This window comes from Perissodus microlepis, chromosome 16 (assembly GCF_051167445.1).
Source record: "Perissodus microlepis isolate ML-2025 ecotype Zambia chromosome 16, ASM5116744v1, whole genome shotgun sequence".
Classification (NCBI taxonomy): domain Eukaryota; kingdom Metazoa; phylum Chordata; class Actinopteri; order Cichliformes; family Cichlidae; genus Perissodus; species Perissodus microlepis.
In genome coordinates this window covers 16937965-16961200 of record NC_140476.1, presented here as the reverse complement: position 1 = coordinate 16961200, position 23236 = coordinate 16937965, and the positions used below count along the sequence as shown (strand labels likewise).

Below are 23236 nucleotides of genomic sequence, written 5' to 3'. Positions count from 1 at the left end.
ACATGTGTCCATGATTATGGCCTTTTGTATTTCGTCTGCATTTCACTTTATGGCAAACTTATCTGGACCTCAGGTAAACTGCAGGGTTTTGGTTTTTACATAGGTGACGCAGAATACAGTAGTTTAATAAAAGAGAACAATGTCTTACAGAAATGTCCTTGAGCTAAGAGTCTCTGGCAAACTCTAGAGGATGCTGTTGCATGGATGCTGTTGCACGACTAACCTCTGACCTTAGATCAGTGACTCTCTATTTCCAAAAATAAGATAATAAGTGAGCAGACCACACACAGTACACACAACCGGGAGGAAACAGAGGGTAGGACATTACCACTTCCACTTTTTATTTAACAAAAGAGTACCTGTTTCAATACATGCTGACATTGCTTAGTACTGCTTTTTTCTTCTTCTTTTTTAAATTGTTGTGATTGTTTACCCTTTCAATTTTCCTGGTTCCTGAGGCAAATACATAAACAACTGTATAACACACATAAGGAAGAAAACAGAGAGTTTGAAATCACAACAACTTTAAAGTGGAAATATAATACAGCACATACCCATTAAGCAGTATGTGCTCCCTAAAGCTTCCCTGCTTGTCCTCTAACGTTTCCACAAACGTGACCTTCGTTTACCAAAGTGGTTTGCGCCACTATAGTGTAACTACTGTAAATATAGGACCACTGCAGTGTAACTATAGTGCAACTATTTTATATAAAAATAATGTAACTACATGATGTAACTATCTATAATGTCACTATAGTACAACTTTTGTTACTTAAGCAATAGTTACACTATAGCGCCACTATAACCATATTGTAACCATAGTGTAGCTATAGCTATAGTGGTACAACGCCTGTGGGTTAATCGTATCACCGACTGTGAAGAAAAGAATACATTTAAGGATGTTTTCGCACTCTCTTGGTAAATGTAAGTCTTATCTTAACTTATAAAGTTTGAATGCAGTGTGGTTTTTTTTTTTTACAGCAGCTGCCGTTGGGTGGTGCTGTTGCTCCTCGGTGTGCAGCTGCTGTTCGGAAGGTGGAGGTGCTGCTGCACCTCCTTCATTGTCTGAGTGAATTCAGCAGGAGTGGATCCGTCGCTCGGTTCAATGTAATCCCGTCTCTCCCCGGCTCACTCACCCAGTCGTCCGCCATGGCGACCGCAGGAAGCCTCCTGATCGCTACGAGCTGTGTCTAAAACTCATCTGGGAGTCATTTTCCCCCAATTTTTTCCGGACGTGGATGTAGTCTTCCCCTTCAGCTGGGAAATACTTTCGTGTGGACAAGCCCGCATTTCGAGACACGGGGGTAAGAATCGTGCAGCCCGAGTCCTCTCTCTCACTGTGCTCTTTAAGGGAAGTGATTCAACTTGTTTGAGGAGATTAGGGTTAAGTCTTGGGAGTATCTTTCCCGTGTTGTTTCGTGATGCTGGATTTCGAAGGTGGGGAATAACTATCACTCCGTGTGAAAAATCCTTATATGTTGCTAGGGACTGTCCTTTCTGTCCCTGCAGTGTGGCTTGCATTGCACAGATATACCTTAGCAGTATGTGCAGACGCCGCAGTCGTTGGGGGTTCCGTTTCTCTGAGACGATCCATGCACGCTCTGTGACATTTAAAAGATTGCAAAGATCAAACAGTGCCGGGGTGTGTGCATTTAGCAGTTTCCAGAGGCTGTCCAGGTGGGTCCGAGCAATGCGTTAATGTCACATGTACTGTACTGGCTGATAATGTCCCGAGGATTACAGCAGCCTGCTCTATTAACCTACATTATATTTATGGTGTGACCACACTTCAGACTCCGTGAGCTGAGGCTACAGTGACTGTAGCATTCGAGTCATTGAGACTCTTTTGCATAGGCCTTAGTTACAAGTATCCTGTTGGTTGTCATTCCTTTCACTTAATGGACATATGTCACATTGCCAGCAGTACAGTAAGAACTTAAAGCCTTTCAGGCAATGCCAGCCACACCCATGTATCAGTGTCGTTTGCGAAACACAGAAGAAATTGAGCTCTGTTTTTTTGTTATGCAGCTTCTCTCAGGTAGACAGCCTCTGGCCATTCAGCTGTCATTAAAGGATTCCAGCTGTGCAGTTGTGGACTTCATCTAGGGGCCCCAGCGTGCCTCTGCGCACAGAAGAGCCACTGTTACAACGCTGGACTCTCAATAAGCCAGCAGTCACAGCTAAACATTACAGGCTTGTGTGGAATTTCAAGCAAACAAGTTCAAAGGCAGGGAGGTTTACCCTGAGAAACACTCAGGGGTCTGCAAATGTCCCTTTTGGCATTGTATGCTGGACGAGTACGCTTTGTGTCACTTTCTAGCCCTGGGAACAAGGCCATCTGTACTACTGCCTGTTTTTGTGTTTGTTTGGTCCTGTGTTACCTATTCAGAGAGGCGCACAGACCCGGAGTCATGACTGGTTGATTCATGATGCTTGGTGCAGGGGAGGGTACGTGCTGACTGAAATAATCAGAGTCTACTCTTTCACTGCCCTCTGTTTCACTGGTGCCTTGTTTGAAGAGTGTCCGGTTACGTGGTGTGCATGTGCAGGTCATGCAAGCCATGAATTTACAGAGTTGACATAATACGCTTGCCAATAATCAAGAGCCAGGGCCACCGAGCGGTGACGGCCACTCGGATCAAGTGTCAAAAAGAACTGGGCTTGATTTGGGGAAAATATGCTCGTTTCCATCCAGACTGCAGCTTTTAGGTCTGTTTTTGATCAGCCCAAGGGAGCGTGCACTTTAACTGGAATACAGCAACATCTCTCACCCACTGCGCTGTGATGACAGTGTCACTGGTCTTATAACAGAGAACTCAAAGATGAACTTTCCTGATTAATTACATTACAAAGTGTCCTTTACTTTTTTAGCCTTTGAGCACAATACATCTGGACTGAATGGCCTTGACAGCCTTAACAATCACTTGACAGAAAATTGGTTTCCTATTCAATCAGTCATTCCTCAAGTAAAACTGCCTTTTTCCTGTTTCCTTGTTTCCTTTCTCTTTCTTGTAAATAATATCTGTTTATCTTTGGTCGCTTGTCACAGTTTTCTATCACCCAGCTGACTGATTTTTAAATCAGTCAGCAATCATCAATTAAAAAAAATAAAATTACAGTCAGCAGACCTACTAGCCATTGATCCCTACACCATCATCGCACAGAATTTACAGTGTCCACTGTCCTCGGGCTATATTCTCCACACACTCTACTGGATTACATTATCCACTCCTTTGAAATGCCTTATTCAGCTCTCAGCTTAAACTTGGCACCAGTCGTTCACCTCTGCGGCGGCTGAACAACTGCCCAGTGGCCTCGGTGCTCTGACGAACCACTCGGTGAGGTCTCGGGATGACATCAGCCTGCTGGAATGTGTAATGAAGAGAGAATTAAGCGGGACAGCAGGGCCTAAGGGGATCTGGCTGTAGATACATGGTGGCGGGGGGGGATTGGGGGGGGGGGATAGTGGCCTGATCAAGTGTCAACCCGAAATGAATCCATGACTTTGTCCAAAACATTCAGCCATCTGGGAGAGTCATTGACTGAGTGATACTGCAGATTTTCCCACATTCCAGATGTACCCCAGCTCCTTCTGGTTTTTGGATGTAAACCTCCAGCACTGGATGCTTTGTAGCGATGGTACCCATCATTTATATTTGTCATGTTAGTTACTTTCTGTGGCCTGTTGAAGCCATTCATCTATTAGTTATGGATTGGAAAGAGCCTGGTTGCACGGAGTTGGATGTTTTCCCTTTGCCATCATGGGCTTCTTCCCGCAGCCAAAAGGCATTCGTGTTATGTTAATTGGTGGATGTGAGAGTGAACAGTTGCCTGTCTTTGTGTTAGCTCTGATTGGCTAGTGACTTGTCCGAGGTGTACCCCATCTCTTTCCCTGCTTGCCCAATGACAGCTGAATTGGGTAAGTGGAAAGAAATCGATGTATGTTATCTGTTATCTCTACTTTAAACCTGCAGTTTATTGATAACGGATGCAATATAGTTATTTCATCATCTGGAGTGTTTTCAGTTAATTCCTATTACTCTGTGTTTATTCTACTTCTTCCCCAAATCAACTGTCATTCTACCGGCTCTTTGATTTTTACACTCTAGCCTCATGATTCATTTGTTAAATCAAATTAGGGCTGCCTGATTTGTGCTTTGAAATCAAGAACTTGCCTCACTCTTTTTTTTTTTTCTTTTTAGATTAATTGGGTCTCCCACTGGCAACAATTATCAGCCATTAGCAGCGAGTGCAAATACTGCATTTGCAATTACTGTGTTTTGTGTGACATGAAAGGTCGTGCAGCCCGTCCTCTGGGAGCCGATGCAGACATTGGGCTGTACTGCACATACATCGCTGATGCTGTGAGACGGGAGTTTCGGATTTTTACCCTTTAGGTTGAATATGTTTTTCTGTGCTTGACTTCTGTCTTGCCCTTGATGCAGGCTGAGCAGTGAGCAGTGCAGCACACCATGGCAGAGCCAGACCCAGACACAATGTCCCCTGGCGCAGGGCAGCGCCTCGGAGCTCCGGAGACCCTTGGCATCAGTACGTTAGATCCCGGGCACAGACCTCCGGCCATGCCCCCCGGACGACACGTCACCATCAGGGTCCGTATGCTGGATGACACAGAGGAGCTTTTCGACATCTCGGTGAGTTATTATCGTTTTTCTTGTTGTTGAACAGGACTTTTCATTATCGCACCGTGGCCAAGAAGCATTTCCCCGATTCCAGCTGCAGTCTGGTAACAGGTTGGCATGGTAACTGCATGTTGAATGAAACTGGATGGATCTTAGTAATGTCAGGGTTCCTCCAGTTTATTGTGGGTTATTCAATTTCTGCTCACTCTTTCCTAATCTCCCAAAGTGTTTCAAATCTGCTCTACAGCTGTCGCTATTACTACACCACAATTATTCTTCTGCTGCCAGGGTTCTCAAAACGCAGCTCACGGGCCAGAGGTGGTCCTTGGAAATATTTTATGCCGCCCTTGGATGACAAGGAAAGGATGCACGATTTTACAGCTCACTCATGGAGAGTTCATGCCCATGCTATGATGTTGCACGACTGAACGAGACCAAGAGAGAGAAGCAGAGCAAAGCATCCCTGTTCTTAAAGCTTTCAAAACACTGGTGTTATCTTAGATAATTTAATGAAAGCAGATAGGTACAGACGAGAGAGACAAGAATATATCTTATTCGTCTTGTTTGAGCTCCCATTCGAATTCCATTCTTGACTTTAGGATTTAGAGGATTAACGTTCTCATCACATGGCTCTAAATTTGGACACAGTATGCGAAGGCGGATGTGCTAAAATTAGACACTAATTGCTAAGTGCCTTCTACTATCTGGTCACAATGCTTAAAATGCAAAAAAAAAAAAAAGTAAAAACATATGTTCATTGTGTAGAAACTGGATTATTTTAACATAAAGCAAATAATTTGGAGGCAAAAGTCAAATTTTCTTATGATGATCATGGGCAGCACTGCAGTGTAGTTTCAGTTTGTCACATGTACACTGTCCTGTTGGAGAGAGTTAATCCGCAGTTGTAAATAGTTCCTGACCAATAACTGATTTTGTACTTCGTGTAACAGTTTTCAAACATTTCTAAACATTAAATAAATAAAACATATTATATAATGTACAGAAACGAAGATGCATGTCAGGCAGTAAAAATGGGCCTCAGCATGACGGCATATGGCTGTGGCCTTTTCCTTGATAGTGTTAATATAGTACAATATATACAATAACACCAGCTATGTCCTTTAAGGCACTTAGAAGAAGATAACATACTTTGCAAAATCTCATCCTCCCACAGCTCGTGTTCTCAATGTTCTCAGGCTTTGATTTAATGGCAGAAACGCAGGGAGGAGAAAGAGAAAATACTGGTATTTGTCTGAGGATAGAGTAGAACAACGAGCTACATTCTGTGACCAGGAGCGTTTCCTCCCAAAACAGTGGAGCGAGATGAGTAGATAGTGGAAAGTAGTGATGGAGGGAAACAGATACAGCAGCAGCCACACAGGACCTGTTTAATGTGTATGAATGGACCCCGGCAGTGAAGTTGCTGAGCTTTACTGACAGTTAGTGTGTGTGCATTGCAGGGTGGCTGTGTCCTTTTGGCTGTTTCCCAAGGCAGTGTGGGTAAATGCAGTTCCTTAGGCAGTGCATGACTCTTAATCTTTCTAGAGGTGTCATATGTTCTTCTAATACTTAACGCTCACTAGGTTCTCCCAGTGAAATCCTGTTTAATTGCACACTTGTTTATGTCTACTTTTTTTTCTACTAGTTTTTCTCACGCTAGTTTGTCAACTGCAATATCATCCAGCCGGTGATGCTTAAATTTGATATGAGTCTAGAGCAGGAGTGGAAGGGATTTTTTTTTCAGTCCGCTTCAGGGCTTGCAATCTGTGGAAAACCTGCAATGGGAAACTCTGCTTACAAAGGTGAGCTCAACCTCAGAGTTTAATACATTTTTTATGACGTTTCAGTGTCCCAAAGCTGTGTTTAACACTACTCTAACCGCCAAGGAGTACACACGCTGACACTTTGGATCTTCGGTGGTGAAAAAGAACATTAAACGACTAAATACTGTGCTCTACAAGAAATATATGTAAGTGACCCTTTTTGCAAGGCCCTAAAATGTCCTTCATTGTGTAGCTGAGCGGTTGTGATGGTGAGTTTGCAACGTTTTCTCGCCAAGCTGGCCTGAAACAAGCTGAGGCTACGAATCAGGGGAGGGTAACAAAAGGCTCTCGCTAACAGAAAGCTTTATTCATGCTCAATTTAACACACATTATATCCTTTATCACAAGTCAGTACTTGAGATAAAAAGCTCTGTGGCCTGAATGTTGTTTTTTGCCCAGAGGTATCAACAGAGAAGATATTTATCTCAGTCACTGGCTTGCATTCAGGGTGGAAAGATCTATTATAAAAATAAATAAAATAAAATATATATATATATGTATAGACGCATATACATACACACACATCTATTTGTTTACTATGTACATATAGTTCAGTGAGTATGTTGAGCTTCTAAAAACAAAAGGTTACTTTATTTTCGAATTGCCAAACAGTGTATACACTGATCAGTCACAACATTAAAATCATTGGAATTTAATAATATTATTTATCTCATTACATTGCAATGTTTTACTGGGAAATCTTGGGTGATTGGGGTTCACATGGATATTATTTTGACATCTACCGTGTTTCTAATGGTTCTTATGCAGCTCCTCTGGACCCACAGCAGGACAGTTTACTCCACCCCACAGCAAAATTGGCTCACGAATTACTCGAGAAGTGTGACAAAGAACCGAAAGCTCACTTGATCCGGCCTCCAAACTCCCCACATCCCAATCAGATCAAGCATCCACTTGAACGAGCCCAGTTCACGGAGTCCCCATTCCACACTCCACAGGACTCAAAGCACTAGCTGCCCACGTCCTCACAGGACACCAAAGGCTCCAAGTCCACGGCCCAATGAGTCAGAACCAGATTTAGCAGCATGAGGGAGACCTTTAAAACCTTAGAAAGGAGTTTTTACTGGAGTTGAGGTAAAGCAATTTTAAAGCACATTTAGTTGCCTGAAGCGAGTTGCTTTCTTTCAGCAGTAATTACAATTTGTTTCACCAAGTCGCAACCCAACTATCTCTGAGATACAGAAGACATATGTCAACTTTGTACACACTGTGCTGATGTTAATCTCTTCCCCGCAGCAGTGAAGTGAGATAGCTGCATGGTCTACAAAACACATCTGTCAAGCAATTATCCAGTCTTTTATTTCACAACAGGAACATGCAGCATTGTTCAGGAAGAGGCAACTCATCTCAGATGATTTTATTGTCAAAGTGACTCAAGGCAGGAATTTTTTTTTTTTTTTGGCGTCTCTTTAAGAAAACATAAAATGTCTAACCTCACCCTGTTACTGATACCGAAGGCTTCAGTTCCCGTTCCTCTGTTTGAGAGGGGTAAGTTTCCACCTCAGCGGGCAGAGTATCAGATGGTTGAGAAACAAAAAGGGGCCACAGAGCCTTCTCATGGGTCGCATACCATGCTGTGGCCTAGTTAGCACTCTGGCTGTGAACAGTTGTGTTGATGCTGATAAAGTCTGGCTGCAAAAACCTGGATAGCGGTAGACTGGCCTCCTGAATAACATGACTAAAATCTAGTCCATCGTTTTTGTTTAATTCAAAAAAAAAAGCGGAAGATTGAAAATGAAGTCGTTTTGGTTTAGATTCAGTGGGGCAGGAGGACAGACTGCCGTCTTGCCTTGCGTTCCTCGGGCTAACATACGCCGACACCGTGTGTACTGATGTTTTGATGCTTATGTTTGCTGATGGCTGGTGGAAGCTCTGCAGATTTTGTCTGTGAAGAGTGTTATTGCAGCATGCATTTAGTAGTTGGCATGTGGGGGAAGGGATGATGAAGGCAGAGTGGAGGAGAGTTATGTTCATTCCTGTGAATGAACGAAGGAGTTCAGATCCATCGGGCCAAACCTTTCTGCTAGAATAGCATCAGGTGCAACCTTATATGGAATACATCTAATCTGATTCTGATTTAGCAAAACATTAGAAATTCAGACACATACCATCTCTCTCTCTCTTTCTATCATATAGCACTCCTACTGCTGGTCTTCCTCTCTCACTATAATGAGCCACTGAGGACTGCAGTCTGTCCTCTCCTGCCTTCACTTCACTTTGTCCATTACAGCCGCAGCCCCTGTTAAAAGTCTACCTGCTGAGGCAAATCCTGAATTAATTAAATACAAACCTCTTAATCTCTATGCATTTTAATTCGCTTTCCATATGCGGTTTTTACTGCAATACCTTTTCTTTTCTAATTACTAATAACATCAACAATACATACAGGTTTAGATTAAATCACAGTGTGCTTCTTATTCAAGCTAAGCATCACACAAAACTGCTGAATAGACATGTTGTTCTTGTTCCCCAGTGGATGAATACTTCTTATATTACGATCACCTGAATTCCACTCAGTCACCTCAGCTTCAAAGTATTCACTTAATCTGTGAGTATTGGAACAGTTACTACAGACTGCCACTATGTTGGTGTTATTTGCTAATTTGCCAGTAAACTGGGCGTTATCTGGGCAATTTCAATAGGCATGCTAGAAGTCTAGTTCAGTCTTGGTATTTTTACACATTACATCCTTAACAGATTCTGGCCCATATTGACATGATAGCATCACATAATCGCTGCAGTGTTTTTGGCTACACATCCATGATGAGAATCTCTTGTTCCATTACATCCCAGATGGGTTTAATTGGATGCTTTCATATTCAAGAAACCAGTTTAGGGTGATTTGGTCTTTGTGATCTGGATAGATCCATTACTACAAATTCTGATCCTTCCACTTGAAGATCACAGCAGAAATGTAAGTTTTTCTTTTCTTCTATTGTCCAATTTTGCATTATAGACTCAGTTTTCTGTTCTTTGCTGAAATGAGTAGCATCTCGTGTGGTCTTCTGCTGCTGTACCAGATCGGTGTGCTCTTCTGCATACCTTGGTTGTAACACTTGGTTATTTGAGTTACTGTTGCCTTCCTATCAGCTCAAAGCAGTCTTGGCATGTTCCCCTTGACCTCTGACATCAATAAGGCATTTCCACCTAGAGAACTGCTGCTCACTGGATAGTTTCTGTTTTTTTGGACCACTCCCACACAGCCGGATGGTTGTGTGGGAGAATCCCAGCAGATCAGCAGTTTCTGAAAAACTCAGACCAGCCTGTCTGGCACCGTTAACCATGCCACATTCACGTTCGCCTTTCATCTCCATTCTGATGCTCGGTTTGAACTTCAGTAAGCCGCCTTCACCATGTTTACATACCCAAATGCATTGAACTGCAGCCATGTGATTGGCTGACTAGATATTTGCTTGACTGAGCAGTTGGACAAGTGTACCTAATAAAGTAGCCAGTGAATGTAGATTTACTGTCAAGGTCAAACCAATTCTATGATAATATAACTGAACACCTTATCCATCATTGTAATTCATTGTATACATGCCTAAATGAAGCAGCAGTTTCCTGCATACACTTAGTACAAACCAGGGCAGCACAAGGCCACTTACATCTATTTGCTTTTTAAGATTTTATTAATCACATTTAAATCTCTGCATGGTGTAGCTCCACTTTATATCTCAGAGAACACGTTGCACCACACGGAGATCCACAGAGCAGGGAATCAGTTGCTGTTACAGATTTCACAGTCAAGGCGTAAAGCAGATGGCAACCTTGCCATGGAATAAACTTCCTCTTACCTTTAGATCAGCTTAATCAGTTCCCTGTTTTAAACAACTTTCAAAAACCCACCTGCATTGACAAGCTGTATAACATTTAACCATAGCCTTTTCCTCTCGTTTTATATATTTTGAAAAGGTTTAATGCTGCTATTTTTGCAGATTTCATTTAAGGACCTTGTCATTCTGGTTTGGAAAAATGCTATAAAAAATAAGTTTATTGCTATTGTTGCCCATCCTCTTGAGGTTTTGAGCTGATTTATGTTACTTTTTTACTTCATACTCACTCTATCGCCCTTCTTTTCGACTTTTCAAAGCCCCGAGCTCTTGTACAATAGCAGAAAAGGAGAACGTGGTGCAAAATGTTCGCAAGATTGTTTTCTGAACACGGCGTGTTGTCGGTGAATCTCGGGGGTGTTGATGTGTTCAGCATCAGAGTTTGAGCCATCAGTTTAGATTACAAATCAGTGGATGAAAATAAACATGTTAATGAACACCCCACTGGTGTTCGGCGCTTCTCCTACCATTGTCTTAGGGTGGAAGTCTACTCCGTCCCTCCCCCAGTGAAACTCCTTTCCCCACATGAAGCCACAGGGGGATAAAAATGAATCAATAAATAGGAATAATAAAATGAAATTACCTGATTTATGTGCCCTTGTTACAGCACAGTGTGAGAGCCTTGTTTTGCGGTCATTTGTGGTTGCACTAGCTTGTCTCATGATTTGTGCTTGTGTTTGCAAGTGTATGCATGTGTACATGTGTTTTTAGGGGAGGAGCAAAGAAGAAGATGTAGCACAACAGAAGAAGAGAAGATGGCAAGGCTCTGTAGCCATTACCGGTATCCTGCAGAAAATGCTGCTGCCTGATTATCACGATGCTGTCTGACATATTTAAAGTTTACATAACTAAATAAGGATGCTGGATCCATTTCCACTCCTTTTTAGGCATCCTTTTAGTGTGAAATGATAAAAAATTAATCAAGAATGTTTCACTGACTAGATTTTTTATGCTAACTATGAACGCAGACAGCTATATTTAACCTATTTTCTGTTGCTGGATGTGATTTCTCTCTCTCTCTCTCATCCTCTTAACTGAAAGTGTTCAGAGGAAACCGGGGAAGCAGGGGCCACCCGGGCTAAAAGAGGGCTGTGTCACAAAAGAGAGGACCTTCTTTAGAACAAGCCTACTCTCACACCAGTCCAGAGGGCTTAGCATCATCCGGCCACTCTCCACTTTTCTCCCCATATGCTGTCACCCATTCATTGTGATGAGAAGCAATTAGAGGAGCTCTAGTGTGCCTTGTTGTCCGCTGAATGGCAATGAGGTCCTGACTTAATGAGCAGAAGCACGATAAAGGGCTTCTTTCAGCTCGGTCTTAAACAGCTTATGTATGGTTGTTCAGTGACTGACTGACCGGCAGTGAGGACAAGTACACACCTGTGGAGCGACGCCCAGATGCATATGGAGAGTCGAGTACCAGGGGTGCATAAATAGCTCCATTCTGAACATTGATCTTAATAAAAAGGAAGCAATGGGATTGGCAGCACGTACCGATCAGCGTACTTATTAAATCTGACATTCAATCCACTGTCATTAGTGTACAATACAGCTAATTAATTGCACAAAGCCGTCCATTAGTCGTGGTGTTGTACTCACGTTATGAAGCTGTGGCGTGACGCATACGTTTTCCTAAATGTTTACCCGTTAATAAAAATGACAGTCATGGTAGTTTCAGTTTGGGGTTTCTTAGTGCATCAGTTAAATATCTTTTTCCACAAGCTGCTCGTTTGTTATGTATGCTGATAAGTTTTAAATATGCTAAATAAATCAAATAAAAAGCTACGTTTTAAAAGCTGATTTCAAGGCGGCTTTGCTCTCTACACAGAGAGCGTTGTTCAGCTGCATCCAACCAAAGCCTGCTGTGTGTTTGGTCAGTGCAAATGGACTATAAGAGGACTAAAAATGGAAACCATAAAACTTCTGGTACCAAGAATCTCCACCCTAATGGCTTATATACATTTGCTCTATCTCTTTAAAACAATTATGGTAATTTAATCATGCAGAGTCAGATACGAGGAAGCCCTAAAGCCTATACCAGTGCTGCCAATTTCAGATGACAGATTAGCCATACAGACCAAAAGGGAACGAATCTGAATCTATTTTAATATTTGAATAATCACTACAGACATTATTTTAAGCACATATGCCAGACCTGCAGTAGTTCTAGCCTCTTAGTTTGTGAATTTGGTAAAAAAAAATGGGTCAAAGGTAAAGACAATTTAATGATGAGTTATTCTCTAGTTTGGGAAACTAATCAATAATTGTCACTGTTTGACCGATTGCACAGAAGTAGCTCATCCGTCAGTAATGGAAATAACTGTTAGTCGCAGTTGACTGCAGCACTATAGCCGGGAATAACAGGTGTGTTCATATTTACCTGTTTTATATTATAGCTCATTTTTGTCTAAACTGCATTACTGAAAACCTTCTGCTTGTTGTTTTATCGATGACTTTAAATACATCAGCATATTTTCTCTGATGGTTGTTGTTAATAACGTGCATAAATACTAACTGGGATAGAAAGCAATCAGCCTAGATTTCCACTCCAAGCTCAATGTATTTATGCAAAGGGAGTCTCTGAAATCTTTTGTGTCTGCACAGCGGGACAGGTCGACACCACTGAAATTCAACATGCGTATTATCTGCGCGCATAACGCACGTTTCATGTTCTGTATTTATAAACATGACACGTGGAGCGTAAAGGGAGGCAGAGCTAAGAGAGAGGAAGACGGTCTAGTCTGGGAGCAGTGTGCTAAATCCTGTTAAATTCGGAGCTGCGGTGGGGACACGGTCTGCTTCCCCCAGCCTCCTGGCGCTTTAGGGGGGAGAACTGACAGAGGTAGTGGTTGAATGATTTGCGCACAGAGGATGATTTGGCACCAGCGTTTTTTTGATGAGCTGTCATTGGCTGAATGCGAATACAAATGGGATTTGATTGGCTGTTAGAGCATTCGGGGGGATGGGGCAGCAGCTATGATGCACAGAGCAACACATCCAACTCTCCCCTACCTTTTACACCATGTCAATGAGTTTTCTAAACCCATTACTGTCACTCTCCTCTTCCTGATATGAGTCATGCATGAGTAAAAGCCAAATCTCTTTAAATTAACTGTGTTGTTACTCTAGTAGCTTTTTTGGGGTGGGGGGTGGGGGTGGACTTGTATAGTGTGCATCTGTTGTGGCCAATGAGGAGATGGTGACCATGGCAATCTCTCCATCCCCTGTTAGAGCAAGCTCAGTCTTTGAGAATGAGGGGATTCATTGGAGAGAGCTTCCAGATAAATAGCAGCTCTCTGATTTTTATCTTGCATGTCACCCGAGAAAAGTGTTTGCAACCTGGGGAGACAATTAGAAAGAGGCGCCGATACCACAAGGAGACTGGGAATCACAAGCATCCGAGCATGTGATATTTGCCTGTTCTGCTAACATATTACATTTGTTCTCTTTTGGGAGCCTTAAAATAGAAACATTTCTTTTTTCCGTTCTTCGCTCTCCCGATAGTACTGCTTCAGCCAACTTTAATCTGTTGTTATTCACTCTTAGAAAACACACGCAGCTGCCTCATGTGGCTCCCTGCCACGGAAAGGAATTATTTGTCGTTTATCATCCCTCCCTCCGCTGTTAGAGAGCGCCTCGCCGGCACAACTGTCGCGACCTTTGAGCGGCAGGACGTGAACCCTCCGAGGTGTTAGTTTGGATCCCCGGCTGATGTTCTTTCTGTGCACATACATCGAATTTCAACACTGTACGAGTTCTTGTTTGAAAGGGCACGTGTAATCATGCTGGTCTATGTGTGGGTTGCCATGGCTACGCAGAGAGGTGGGTGAGGAGCGTCTGATCCGGCTGCCTTGCTGCAGAGTTCTGTCTTCCACTGATATCTGCTCGGGAAGGGGTGGAGGGAGGAAGAAGCGGGGATCTTGGGTTGAGGAGTGGGGGGTTTCCATGCGGAGCATTAATATGAGAGCAGGGCGCTGGCATGGGGATTCACTGCTGCACATCATTTATGAGTAACATATTCCTCATAGCCCTCATCGCTTTTTTTTTTTTTAATTTTTGCATTCAAAACCTCTTACTTAAAATGTGACTCACAATAAGTTGTGGGGCATTATTAGCTCGTCTTCATTTCACTGCTGATTGACCCATTTTCCTCTGAAAGATGGCATTGTGTTTGGGATGGCAAGGGAGAGGGGGGCGGGGGTCATATGCTCAGTTTGACTATAAAAATAAATAAATAAGTCAAATAAATGGAAGATTTGTGTGGTTTTTAAAAGCTGAGACATGCAGTGAAAAGATGAAAGCCTGCGTCAGATGTTCTACTGGTGATACAGATTGAGGACGGGGGGGAAAGAAGATCAAAAATAACGGTGGCATTCATGCGTCTTGCATCATTGTTGCACTGACTGACTGTCTTCTGCCAGGAAATATTCTCATGCTTTCCTCACATGAACTCTGAACCCTCGGTTGCCTTTTTCTCATGGCATGAAATTGAAATCCCACAGGGGTTTTTGTGAGGGTGGCGGGGGTTGTTGTCCCCCACATCCTGAAATTTAATCAGGTCATTTAGGATGAGAGCCACGGGAGAAGCGCTACAGCAGGAATTATCCGGTAACTGATGGCTAAGAATACTAATATGTGAAGAGACACATACTGATAAAAGGAAGACGGTATTTTTACCAGATAAATATCAGGGATACCTTAAAGGATTGTGGAATAGCCCATTTAATCAATATCAAGGCATTCAAAATGATACCATATAATGATTTGATGTAAACAAAAACAATCATATTGAATATTCTATAAATCAGTATGATGTAAAACTACAATATCTATGTATACTTAGTTTCCATCTGTGGTTTTCATATCAATCTGAGTCAGGTACATGACTGTCTGCCAGGAAAACCAGTTTTCCAGGATTTCAAGTGTTTCCTGCATCCAGATAGTTGTGCGCTAATCTTCCCTTTTCTTGCTCTGGTCATTGTTAATACATGTAAACCAATTAAATAATCAGACAGCAGCAGATGGGTTTGAAATTCATGAAAATCAGGCCATCTTTTGCTGCCCGCAAAGTCTGTTTACCTGCATGCAGTCGAAGCCCACTCAAACACGTAAAAGTCTTCAAACACAACCCACAAAGCTTTCAGAACAAAATATCTGTCCCTGCCTACAGATTCTGCATATTACATACACCAGAGGTTTTGCCTTTAAGCTACAGCTAAGCATGCAAGGAAATTAGTCTTGCAAAAAAAAAGAAAATCACAGTAGATAATGAATAGAGATGTTTTAAACACAGCTTCTGCCTTTCAGAGCTGTAGCAGCAGGGATTTACATTTGATCAAACCTAACATGAAACATTAACGGTCTTGGATCCTCACTCCGCTTATGAACTGTGGGTGTTCGCCTATCAGAGTAGTGGATTTCCCAAAGAAGGATGACCAAGCAGTTGCGTGGTTTTGACTGAGTATGGTGAAGAAATACCAGAGCTCATCTTTGGCTTTACTTGGGAACAACTGAGCAACATTATGGGGGTTTTGCTGGATTAACTTTGTGAAGTTATGTTTCTAGCTAGCCAAAGCCTTCCCAGACTCGAAGTGTATTGCAGCATGCTGAATTTAGATATCCATCATGTATCACAATTAAAGGCTGCAAAAACATACAATTAACCAACAACTAGACAATGGAAAATTAATCAGCACCATTTTTACAGTTATTTGTGTTAATAAGCTATTAATAAGGAAACATAGTCTCTATATTAATCAATAATGAAAGGAAATGTTGTCTCAGAAATATTTTGGCTGTTTTTCCTATGAGGCAAATAGAGAGCACTTGTATTACTGGAACTCTTGTATAGCAAATATTTCCATTACGCGTAACCCCTCAATTCCCTGTAAAGCAAAAGCAAACAGGCGACAGTGTAAACACAGCTGTAAATGTAGATTTCAGTTCCCCGTACATTATCCACACTATTTCGTGGAGACACAGAGTGAAACAGCACAGAGCCACTGATGAAAGCTGTCACCGACGCTGTCATGTTGTGCCTGACAATATCATGCTGCTCTGCTTCCTATACTGTGCACAGGTGCTTTGGGAAAACTGATGCCTTTATAATAAGTCTTGTTCCTATGGTAACCAAGATGGATATCTCTTTGTGGAGGATCGTCGTATTTGTTTGGTTCACACAGCAGCGACGGTCGACTCTATCTGCCGATGTGACCATTTGCCTGCTGTCAGTTTGCAAAGAAAGGACGAGGCGAATGCAAACATAACCCGTGATTCTTTTCGTCTCGTGACCGACTCGTGAAGACGGGGGATCCTCTGACTTCCACACGCCGTTTGACTGCAGCTTCGATGGGCTCGCTTTTCATTAAGCTCTTGAACTGCTGTATCCCACTGACTGAGTAGCAGCGGGGTAGGTAGACATCACAGCTCTTGATGGGTGTGGCGGCCGTGCCGCTCTTAGTGAGCCCGCAGTCTTCCCTGTGATGTCCTTCTGGTCTCAGATAAAGGGTGAGACCCTCACGAGAGCTGGTTTGCCTCGGCTGCACAGCAGCTTCACGACAGCAGTGCCCCTCTTCAATAAATTATGAATTTCTCATTGAGATTCGGAGGGCTAATTAACATGTCAGAACGGACTAGCAGTGTGATATCATGGGATTATCCTTATCCACTCCGGGTGCTGTGGCTGTACCTCTGCTGCTCTCCTGCTGAAATCTTCTTATCAGTTAGAAATTGGTGCAACACGTGCTGCCCTTCTTTTTCTCGTGTTATTTTCTGCAATACTTGATGGGTAATTAAAACATAAAAAAGTGCTGAAGGCTGTGCGTTTGGTCAGCGCTGTAGCTCTGCCTGCAGTGAAGTCACTCCCATGATGCAGTTGCCCAACATGTTGTGTACGAGAATGCCTTTCAGCTGCACCTGAGTCTGCCTCCCACGGCACCCTGACTGTAATTGAATTTGGGGTCTCGTGGGTAAATAGAAGAAACGTGTGGGAGGAAGAGTCAGGGTGAATGAAGCAGAGATTGAGGGAGGGACATGAGAGCATGTGTGTGTGTGAGAGAGAGAGAGAGAGAAAGAGGAAGGGAGTGAACTATTTAAACCAGAAACCCCAGCTGTACTTACGCCCACCGGAGAGCGTCTACCATAACAACGCTGCCCTCTCTTACCCCTTGTTATTAAGGTGGAAACTGTTGCATAATCTACTTTGGAGACTAGCAAACTAAAAGTTATCATTTGTCCTGGAGAAACCAAACTCGAAAGTTTTTTTTTGGGGGGGGGGTTCCTCACTTTTCTTTTATGTGTGATTTGACCTTTAGTCGAGCTGCTCTTGAGCTTTTCGTCCATCTCTATTGAGAAGCGATGCGCGGAAGTCTGGAGCAAAAAGAGTCAGAGCTCCGTGACATCAGAGGATTCATTCCAGGGGACGTCTGCTTTCAGACAACCAGCGGGGGTTGGGATCGGCCTGTTCAGGGAACTTTAGGTCTTCGGAGCACTCCTTAAGAGAACTTGTCATGCCAAGTGTTTGCAGAATAGCCAGTTCAAGTTGCCTTTTGTCAAAGCCAGAATGAAGCTTTCCTGTTTGTGTCCTCGTCAACCACACGACTCCAATAAGAGAGTCAAGCTGCTTGATAACCTTTAGAGGAGCAGAATTGGGGATATTTTATCTTGTTGTGACGTTTCTCTGGAGACACAGGTCTTGTCGTACTGGATGACTCACTTGCTTTATTTCATTGGGAGTCATTATGGAGCAATGTTGTCTGGGTGCTCGTTCACATAGGCTCAGTTGACCTCCTTTAGACAGAGAGGCAGCATGGAAGCATTTAGCCTGTTTAGTCAGAGAAATTGCACTTGAATGACCGTAATGTAAGTAGGTGATTACACTCCGCAGTCAGATGTGAACCATGGGGTTTGAATAAGCCCAGCATTTGTGGCGAACAATGCTGAGTAAACACAGTAGTACGATAGCGTAATTTCGCAAAAATGATGACCTCTTGTCCTCTTTTCCTGCCTTTTTGCTGGTTATTGAAAATGTGGCATTCCTGCTCTGGTGAAGATGGACAGGAGACAGATTCCATGACAAAAAGAGCAGAAATCAGAGACTTGGAGCTTGCTAGCCTAACCCAGCATGTGATGTTCCACCAGAGACAGTCACATCAGTCGATCAAGAACAATCTCAAGCAAAGTGGGCACGTAGACAGTGAGCAAACAGCTAATATACAGGCAAGTAATAGAAATAGCTGCAGAGAACACAGAATGTACTAATGGAACTACTTTCCCTTTAATTTAGGCAAAAAAAACCCCAAATGTTCATTGTGCTGCAGAGTGGTTCATGAAGTAATTCCTCCTTTATGTTAAAAGTGGGAGGTGAAGGATGTTTGGCGTCTTTGTGTACTGCCATACAACGTCAGTAACCTGTCGTTTTTCTTGTATGAACAACCAGAAGTTTCAAAGAGCTGACAAAGGAGAAAAGCAACAGCTGATCGCTGATTCAACAGAATCCAGGAATTCTTGCTAAATACCGAGCCTATACTGTGTATACGTCCATTATCTGTGAGGGATTGTTGCCAGTGTTATCACCACTATTGGCTTATAAACAGAATAGGGTCAAAGCACCTATAGGACTGCACATTAATCCATTCCCCACAGTTCAAGAATGAGGTATTGTACATTACTGTGCAAAAGTCTTGAAGCACCCTTTATGTTTGCTTCCAAGGAGCCATTTGTTTCCATTTCTTTAATGCGGAAGGCAACACAGTGCATTTGTGTACCAACAAGAAGAACTATTAGCTGAAAAATGGCGTATGTCTGCATGGTATCCGGTCGTTAAGTCTGACGTCACTAGCCATGTCTGGGCCTAAACTCCGCTGCAGGTCCATATATCAAACAACCACTATGGCATTACTGAGAGTTGAAAAACTGTCTAAAGTCTTTCATCTTTAATAAAATGATCAGCGTTCTGCTCTACCAGGTGTAACAATTGAGTTTAACATCCAGTCATCCATGAAAACGGAATTTATGACATTTAACGGCGTTAGAAGTTAGCAGGAAGTTAGCTCGCTAGCTTCTATCTAAATACAATATAGCATGTCCTGACTGCGGTGTTTTGGAAACAAATTAAAATGTACAGCTCTGTTATCACTTCCAACATAAATGAAGACGGAAAACTAAACAGCAGTGACGTTTGTAGGGTTACTGAAGTTTGGCTAGCTGGTATATAATGATGTGCTACGTGACCGCTAGCGACACAGCTATGTTAGCATAATATAAACAAACTAACTTTTTTTCCACTCAATAAAAGTTAACGTGAGTGTTCTCGGTGGTCAGGAACAAATGTAATCGCATGGCAGGATGCTGTAAAAGGACCAAACTTCAGCCAGGAGAACAACTGAGATTATCCATCCACAGTACGAAGTTAGTCATTCATATACTGCTGCATGGGCTGGGCTGTAGTTACATCCTAAGGTTTTAAAAACTGAGCTTAAATAAATGATTAGTGGTAATAAAAGCCGAGGGAGGTCAACGGTGATCACTGACTGTTTTAGGAGCTTTTTGAGATTAAATAGAAGAAAATACAAAACATTAAACATGTTAACAACACAAAAGCCATATTAAACGCAGACTACTTTAGTTAACGACCAGATAGAGTGTCTCCTTAAAAGAGATTAAGTTTTCTGAAAATAATGTGAATGCAATAACTTCAGAACGAGGTGAAGTAGGATTTTGAAATTAATAGCATAGAATTGTTGGTGTGTACTTAGACCTCCAGCAACCTTCACCAGTGATTGTGTGGGGAGGCTGTCTGCCCACACTTTAGCCTGTGCTGGCACTTCTTGACCGCCATATGTGTGGATGTAGATCCATGTCTATGTTCATGATGTACATATTCACAGAAGTGGTCCTCACTATTAAAGAAATGTTGCTTAGTAGTTGCAATAACGCTCAGAAATCCCACATAGACTACTAAAAATGTGAAAAACGGCAGGAGATAATTACGGCTTAAACAGCTGATGACAGCCTGTTTATAGTTGTTTTTTGGTCAAATGATACAGATTGTTTCCTCACTGTGCTGGAACCCTTTTCTAAAAGACAGAAGAGATCTGTTTCATGGCCACAGTTGAGAAATTGTCTCACTCATGTTGGTGTTTGCATCGATGCTTTGGAAAAATCATTTCACTGAGTCGTTTGGCTAAAAGAGTGACACTCGACACATTTTTGAGCCGCCACCAGAGCAGAGTCGCCATGCCACATCCAAGAGGTTACCATGGATATCTTCCGCTCAGTTAAAAAACGAGGCAGCAATGCGAGACTGAAAACCTCGGTTGCTTTGAGTGCTAATCTCTCTCAGTGAGACAAACCCCAGGCCCGCATTTAAACTTCACACACCTACAAGAGATTGCGTTTTAAACCTGTTACTCACAGAAACACTCATGTTAACCCCTCATCCATTGCTTATGAATGGCTAAATTAGTCAGAGTGGGTTGTTTCACTCTCTGAAAACCCTTTAGCTCCAGCACTCTAAAGCATGAGTCCATTGTGCACATTTCCTCGGGCAGATGTTGTAGTGCTCACCGTACAGCGTACAGTAATGGTTTTTGGGTGTGCTTGAAAAGCCATGAGCTGGGTGTAACATTTGCACCACCGTATTTTAACTTCCAAAGATCCCTGAAGCGGCCACAGTAATTACAACATTATTACACAGCAAAATAGTGTAAACCATGCCTCTAAAAGTAGAGCATGCATCACACCATGGAAAGATTGATCTGTCATCATTTTATAATTGCTTACTATTTGCTTAACCGCAAGCCTTCCTTCAGCTGATTTTTTCCCTCAGATTACAGGAATCACAGTTTTCCTGCCATGGTTCTTGGTCACGCTCCATCTGCCAGAAGAAAAACGGGTATTCTCTAGTCCCGGCAACTCAGCCTGCAGACGCACAGCAACAGCTGCCTTTACTGAGCCTCTGTCTGCTCTTTCATTCATTTGCTGGCTTATTTTTCTGCTCGAGTTTCTCTACCAGCACTCTTAAATGTGAGCTTTTACCTCAGGACCAGGACTATATTTCTCATCCTCTGGAGACAGCTACAGGTTCATGCAGAGTGCAGAAGATTTAAACTCTGCTATATTGAAATGTGCAGTGTAATGCAGCTTTGCAAAGTTTATGAAGCCAAAACAGGTCTTGCACCACCATGCTTATTTTTTCCTCAAAAATAAGTACAGCTGTTCACACATTCAGTGTCAGTCCAAACAGAGGGAAAACACAACAAGAGCACACGCAGCAATATGTCTTTCTTTTTTTTTTTTTAAATCCCACCGGTGGTGTCTGTAACTGATTTAGCAGCTGCTGACTTCTGGTATGTTTCCAACATGGTATAAAGGAGGTACTCTGAATGGCCTCCCCAGAGAACAACAAACAATGACATTGTGCACTTTACTTTATGCTGCGTGAATCTGATTCAGATAGCACCGAGTCTTTGAGTTCTTCAGAGAATTCGCTTAAACCAGGACTTTCTGTATTGGATGGATTGATACAGATATCCATGGCATGCAAGACAACAAACCAGATCCTGCAAAATCTACTTCTTGATTATAGCCTCAGAGTTTTGTCCATACATGTCATAAATTCTGATGATGTTGGTAATCTCCTAGAAGTAAATCCTGAAAAAATAGATTTGGCACCAGCATTCATGGCGAAAGTTAAAGAGGCAAGGGTGATATTGTTTGACATGCCCAGAGGAGTGGTAGTGGATATACTGGATAAAGGTTGTTAAATATGGACCTAGCAGGCAGGTGCAAGAGAGGAAGACCACAGAGAAGATTCATGGATCTAGTGAAGGAGGACATGCAGACGGTTGGTGCAAGGAGGGATAGGATGAAAGGGAGGTAGCTGATCTGCAGTGGGAACCCCTAAAGGGAGCAGAGGACAGAAGAAGACTTCATTCCCCCCTCAAGATGAATTATACTGATGGTTGCTCCGGGTCCTGAAGAATCCCTGCGCTGACCTTTTTGTTTTCAGATTCTTATATCTTGTGCTAATTAGCAAACGTGAGCGCGTAAGTGCACTCAACTAAGATGATGAACAGAGGCAACATTATTCCCTCAAAACAGCCGCATGTTAGCATGACTATTACGTGAGTGTTAACAGCATTTGGCTCAACCGCTGTGCCTAAGTCCTACCAGCTGCTTTTTTTTTTAAGCACCTGTTATTGTCATCTCAAAGCCACATCTTAAGTCAAGAGAAAAAAAGAGAATACAAGCCAGGCTTAATTGGACTTTTAATCAGATACCTCTGCATTGTGCATTTGTGCTATGAGCACATATGCCTCGGTAGCCTGGTTATATCACTGGTGCAGTTATGAACTGAGGGCGATTCCCAGGTTGTTGACCTTAATCCTCGTCCACGGGAAGCGGCAGGTTTGGTCCGAGGCTCTGCTCTCTAGGCCTGTGTGTTCTTAGGTAATCTATATTCTGACAAGGAAATCCCAGCTGACTGGCGGCCAGGAGATAATTAGAGTTTCAGTGTGAATATATTAAAGTGCTTAAATGTGATCTTTGACATATTGATTTCTTTGGGCAGGGGGGGCTCTGATTATTTTTGGTGTGTTTTTTCTCAATTATAGATTAATTAACCTGTGTTGTGTTTATCTGATTCCTTTTGACCTATTATATTGTACAAAATTAGACACTTTGCCAGTACAGGTTGTGTAGCAGTGGGTAAAGCATGCAAATTTCAGTTCAGCTGCTGAAGCTCTTTTGTAGCCGCTGAAAGTTTGGGATGTCAGGTCATAGCAGCTGAGAGACACTTACCTGACTGCATCACAGGGCAGAGGGCCTCTGGATTTGCTGCTCTAAGAGCTAAGTAGTTTAGGGCTAATCTTGAGAAGGCCAATTGATTGGCCTCACCACTAAGAGAGCATGTGCTCCTGTC

At 42.6% G+C, this 23236-nt stretch overlaps 1 protein-coding gene across 3 annotated transcripts in view; it reads left to right on the top strand.

Annotated features, from left to right (window-relative positions):
- The first annotated feature begins 1054 nt into the window (after positions 1-1054).
- LOC146370665 (FERM, ARHGEF and pleckstrin domain-containing protein 1-like) overlaps positions 1055-23236 on the top strand; it is a 57253-nt gene continuing 35071 nt past the window's right edge. For 2 of the 3 annotated variants that reach the window (XM_084955023.1, XM_084955021.1), the window contains exons 1-2: positions 1055-1304; positions 4446-4652. In XM_084955023.1, coding sequence (XP_084811149.1) covers positions 4473-4652 — 180 coding nt within the window. In that variant the 5' untranslated portion in view covers positions 1055-1304; positions 4446-4472. The remainder of the gene's footprint in view (positions 1305-4445; positions 4653-23236) is intronic. The other variant, XM_084955022.1, reaches the window with a different exon arrangement.